Source organism: Chiloscyllium plagiosum, chromosome 16 (assembly GCF_004010195.1).
Source record: "Chiloscyllium plagiosum isolate BGI_BamShark_2017 chromosome 16, ASM401019v2, whole genome shotgun sequence".
Taxonomy (NCBI): domain Eukaryota; kingdom Metazoa; phylum Chordata; class Chondrichthyes; order Orectolobiformes; family Hemiscylliidae; genus Chiloscyllium; species Chiloscyllium plagiosum.
Genome location: NC_057725.1, coordinates 456,722 through 462,387, shown reverse-complemented (window position 1 = coordinate 462,387; position 5,666 = coordinate 456,722). Strand labels below are relative to the sequence as shown.

General features: G+C 43.3%; 1 protein-coding gene across 1 annotated transcript in view; it reads right to left on the bottom strand.

Annotated features, from left to right (window-relative positions):
* Window positions 1-5,666, bottom strand: part of LOC122557603 (SH3 and multiple ankyrin repeat domains protein 3-like) — a 338,880-nt gene that overhangs the window by 43,548 nt on the left and 289,666 nt on the right. Inside the window, exon 9 of the mRNA XM_043705316.1 lies at window positions 2,539-2,690. Within this exon, the coding sequence (XP_043561251.1) occupies window positions 2,539-2,690 (152 nt within the window). The remainder of the gene's footprint in view (window positions 1-2,538; window positions 2,691-5,666) is intronic.

The window sequence follows — 5,666 nt, the reverse complement described above, 5'->3', positions numbered from 1 at the left end:
GAAAGGGAACTTGTTGTAAATGAAAACTTAGAGGAGCTGGGGTACAGGCTTGACCAGATCAAGATTGATGAAGTTGTTGTACTGGAAATTTTGGAAAACATTAAGATTGATAAGTCCCCAGGGTCAGACCAGATTTATCTTAGGCTGCTCCGGGAAGTGAGAAAGGAAGTTGCTAAGCCGCTGGTGAGGATATTTGCCTCCTCACTCTCCACGGGAGTCATACTGGAGGATTGGAAGGAGGTGAATGTTGTTCCTCTTTTCAAGAAAGGGGAATAGGGAAATCCCTGGCAATTACAGACCAGTCAGTCTTACGTCTGTGGTCAGCAAGGTTTTGGAAAGAATTCTGAGGGATAGGATTTATGACAATTTGGCCAAGCATAGTGTGATTAAAGGCAGTCAAGCATGGCCTTGTGAGGGGGAGGTCATGCCTCACAAATCTTATTGAGTTCTTTGAGGAGGTGACAAGACAGGTTGACAAAGGTCGAGCAGTAGATATGGTGTATATGGACTTCAGCAAGGCACTTGATAAGGTTCCCCATAGTAGGCTCATTCATAAAGTCAGGCATTATGGGATACATCGAGACTTGGCTATCTGGATTCAGAATTGGCTGGTTGACAGAAGGCAGAGAGTGGTTGTAGATGGAAAGTATTCTGCCTGGAGGTCAGTGGTGTGGGGTGTCCCACAGGGCGCTGTTCTTGGGCCTCTGCTCTTTGTAGTTTTTATAAATGACTTGGATGAGAAGGTTGAGGGGTGGGTTAGTAAATTTGCAGATGACACAAAGGTTGGAGGTGCCATTGATAGTGTCGAGGGCTACTGCCGGCTGCAGCACGACATAGACAGGATGCAGAGCTGGGCTGAGAAATGACAGATGGAGTTCAACCTGGATAAATGCAAAGTGATGCATTTTGGAAGGTCAACCCGAATGCTGAATATAGGATTAAAGACAGGATTCTTGGCAGTGTGGAGGAACAGAGGGATCTGGGTGTGCAAGTACATAGATCCCTCAAAGTTGCCATCCAAGAGGATAGGGTTGTTAAGAAAGCATATGGTGTTTTGGCTTTCATTAACAGGGGGACCAAGTTTAAGAGCCGCGAGGTTTTGCTTCAGCTCTACAAGTCCCTGGTGAGACTACACTTGGAATATTGTGTCCAGTTCTGGTCGCCCTACTATAGGAAAGATACAGAGGCTTTGGAGAGGGTGCAAAGAAGGTTTACCAGGATGCTGCCTAGACTGGTGGGCTTGCCCTATGAAGAAAGGTTAAATAAGTTCGGACTTTTTTCTTTGGAGAGAAGGAGGAAGAGAGGAGACCTGATCAAGGTGTACAAGATAATGAGAGGAATGGATCGAGTCAATAGCCAGTGACTTTTCCCCAGGGCAGGACTGACTGGTATGAGGAGTCATAGTTTGAAGATATTAGGAGAAAGGTATAAAGGAGATGTCAGAGGAAGGTTCTTTACGCAGAGAGTTGTGAATGCATGGAATGCGTTGCCAGCGGGGGTGGTGGAAGCAGAGTCATTAGGGACATTTAAGTGACTGCTGGACATGCACATGGATAGCAGTGAGTTCAGGGATGCGTGGGTTAAGTTATTATATTTTACATTAGGATTAAATCTCAGCACAACATCGTGGGCCAAAGGGCCTGTTCTGTGCTGTACTTTTCTATGTTCTATGTTCTAAAAAGAACAGGAAATTACATCACCACAGGAAATTACATCGCCTAGTATGGTGACAAAACATCTGAAAACGAACCTTCCAGCTCAGTGAGCAAACCTACATCAAGAATATCAACCTGAGCTACAAATCTTCTCAAAACTCACACTCAATAACTAGCCTCCGCAGCCCAGGGTGGCAATACGTTCCACAGAGTCACCACCCTTTGACTGAAGAAATTCCTCCCCATCTCAGTTCCAAAGAGTCATCCCTTCACTCTGAGGCTCTACCCTCAGGTCCTAGTCTCTCCTACTCTTGGAAACATCTTCTCCATATCCACTCTATCCAGGCCTCCCAGTATTCAGTAAGTTTTAATGAGATCTCCATTATCCTTCTAAACTTCATCAAGTACAGACCCAGAGTCCTCACCCACTCCGATGAAAGGAATAATGTCAGAGTTTATGTGATTGGGCTTGCTGGGACTGAGGTTTGTAGAGTGGCTCGAGGAATCGCTGGTGCGCAAAGAGAATTTCTCTATTAATGGGGGGATTGAGGACCAGGAGATATCGCCTTAAAATCAGAAACAGTCAATTCACAGAGTAGTTTGGAAATTGTTAAGAAATAATTAGGAAATATTTTACTCAAATGCTGGTAGAATTGGGGAACTATCTCCCTTAAAAAGCAGAAGCTGTTAGGTTAATTAATAAGCTAATTAATTCATCAGGTTTCTAGATTGATAGACTTAGGTTGAGATAGATTTTTACAAGCTGTGGGTATGGAGGAATATGATGTCAAAATTGGCTGAATACATGATTCTGGTGTAGTTCCAGAAAGGTAGACTAGTTCTGAAGGGCTGATTGGCCTCCTGTTGCCATCCATGATCTTACCATAAGTGCAGTTTGGTTCTTGGCCCTTGCAGCTTTGTGTAGAGGTGTTACTCCATCTTTCGCTCTGAAATCCAGGTGAGCACCACCATTCCTCAAAGCTTTGATCACTTCCACTGGGACTTCCAGCTGAGCTGCTAGTGTCAACGGAGTTTCTGTGGAGGTGAAATCACCATCTGATTAATCATCTTGGCTTACAGTCTCTGAAATCTCAGTACAGCATCTCTCACACACAGGCTCAGACTCCAAAATCTCACAGTAAAGCATCCCTCACACACAGGCTCAGTCTCCAAAATCTCACAGTACACCATCCCTCACACACAGGCTCAGACTCCAAAATCTCACAGTAAAGCATCCCTCACACACAGGCTCAGTCTCCAAAATCTCACAGTAAAGCATCAAAATCTCACAGTACAGCATCCCTCACACACAGACTCAGTCTCTGAAACCTCACAGTACACCATCTCTCACACACAGGTTCAGTCTCTGAAATCTCACAGTACAGCATCCCTCACACACAGGCTCACTCTCCAAAATCTCACAGTACAGCATCCCTCACACACAGACTCAGTCTCTGAAACCTCACAGTACAGCATCTCTCACACACAGGCTCACAATGTTTACCAGACCCTGAAGCTAATGAATTCTTAATTAAATGATAACACTCATTGATAAGAACTGAGTGAGGCAATAAATTGGAGATACACTGCTTAAATATACATAGGTTGCAAGTTACTGTATTTAAAAGGTGTAATCAAACACAACCAAACATCATATCATATGATTCATAAAAATTTAGAAGATTTGAATTGTTTTGGTGGCAGTTATAGTTATGTTTGATCTCATAGCTGTGTTTTATTAAATTCTAGTCATATGACAGGTATGAAGGTATAAACATGACTTGCAAGGACCTGCCTTTCCCTTTCTACATACACGGCCCTGTACAAACCATTCAATATCCCAATGGCTATAGAAACAATATAGATGTGAGCAGCAGGTTGTTATACATCATCAACATTTCCAATGCAATTTGGGATAGACAGTAAATGCTGACCCAGTCAATGACACCCCAATCCCATGAATTTTATTCTTTGCGTTGTTATAATACTTTTGGAATAATTCAGTACAAATCATAATGACCTCTGAGAAATGAGAACCATGTGCAGTCTTTAGGAATATGGTGGGAGGTTGTTCTGGAATTGGTTGAGAACATAGAGGTATCATTCAATCGCTATTTAAAGTTATACATTCTGTCCTTTTCATTATCATTCCAGATCACAAAGTGAAAGCTGTGGGTAATGTGGGGAACAGGACAATTAAGGGTCAGGCAGAGTTGTATAAAGCAAGGCAGAGATACTGGACCTGGCAGGGACTGTGTAATTACAGTGTGACTTGTGCCCATTATTAAAACGGACGTCAAATCTACTGCCTCCTTCTCTTAGCGGGTTTCATCCATTAGCTCATGCCCTAGGATTGAGTCTTGGCCACACCATCACCATGGCCTTGCTGTAGTGGGACACCACACTGCCACCGTATTGGCTGCAGAGGATTGCCTGCATCATTTTGCTTTATTGTACCTGGATCCCAAACCAAAAACACTGGAGAACACTCAATGCATCAATCTGCAGCAGCTTTGATAGAGCTGCCAAGGACATTAGCTTAAAATGAAAACCCAACTTAAAATGAAAGCTTATACCTGCGAATGGCCTCAAAATTAATGGCAGGTTTGCTTCAGTGTAACCATCAATCTCAGCAAAACGAAAACACCAACAATTATTCAAACAGACACAAAACTGGAGAAACATAAAAGTACATTGAAAAATTCTTCTTCAATGAGGCTTCCTGTCAGGGTTTACTGTGGTATTCAGCCGCATGAGTAGGCCTTTCAGCCCTCGATCATGGCTAATGTGAATACTCCACATGGATTTTAATATAAGCAAGTGCGCAGTTATCCATTTCAGACCAAAAAAGGATTGACCAGGGTATTTTTTTAGAAGGTACCAAGTTAAATACAGTGGATGTCCAACAGGACTTTGGGGTTCAGGTGTTTCAAATGCAGAAAATAGGCAGGAAGGCCAATGGAATGCTGGCCTTCATGTCTAAAGGGCTGGTATACAGGGCTGCAGACATCATGCTGCAGTTACACAAAACCCTAGTTAGACCCCACTCAGAGTACCATGAGCAGATCTGGGCAGCACATCTTAGGAAGGATGTTTTAACCCTGGAGAGCGTTTAACATAGGTTTACAGGGATAATACTTGGACTTCAGGGGTTATGTTATGAGGAGAGATTACACACATTAGGCCTTTATTTTCTAGAACTTAGAAGATTAATGGGTGTTTTAACTGAGGTCTTCAGGATATTAACAAGGAAAGACAAGGTAGATAAAGTTAAACGAGATGAAGGTGCAAGAACCAGGGGCCATAGTCTAAGGAATAGGACCAAGCCAGTCAGGGGAGATGTTAGAAATCACTTCGATACACAAAGAGTAGTGGAGGTTTGGAACTCTCTTCCTCAAATGGTGTCGGTGTTAATTCAATTGTTAAATTTAGATCTGAGATAGACAAATTCTTATGAAGCAAGGATGTCGTATAATATGGGCCAAAGGCAAACATATGGAGTTAGGCCACAGATTAGTGTCACAAAGCTGGTCCTTTTTCCTAAAAGCTGTTCCTTTGCTCAAGGATACTGTGTCCTTGGTTTTGTTCAGAGGGGGCATAAACAGGCCGGGCTCTGAAACAACTGGGTTGGTACAGAGACAGAACATAGAACATAGAACACAGAACAGTACAGCACAGAACAGGCCCTTCAGCCCACAACGTTGTGCCGACCACTGATCTTCAAGTATGCACCCTCAAATTTCTGTGACCATATGCATGTCCAGGAGTCTCTTAAATGTCCCCAATGACCCTGCCTCCACAACTGCTGCTGGCAACGCATTCCATGCTCTCACAACTCTCTGTGTAAAGAACCCGCCTCTGACATCCCCTCTATACTTTCCTCCAACCAGCTTAAAACTATGACCCCTCATGTTAGTCATTTCTACCCTGGGAAATAGTCGCTGGCTATCGACTATCTATGCCTCTCATTACCTTTTATACCTCAATTAGGTCCCCTCTTCTCCTCCTTTT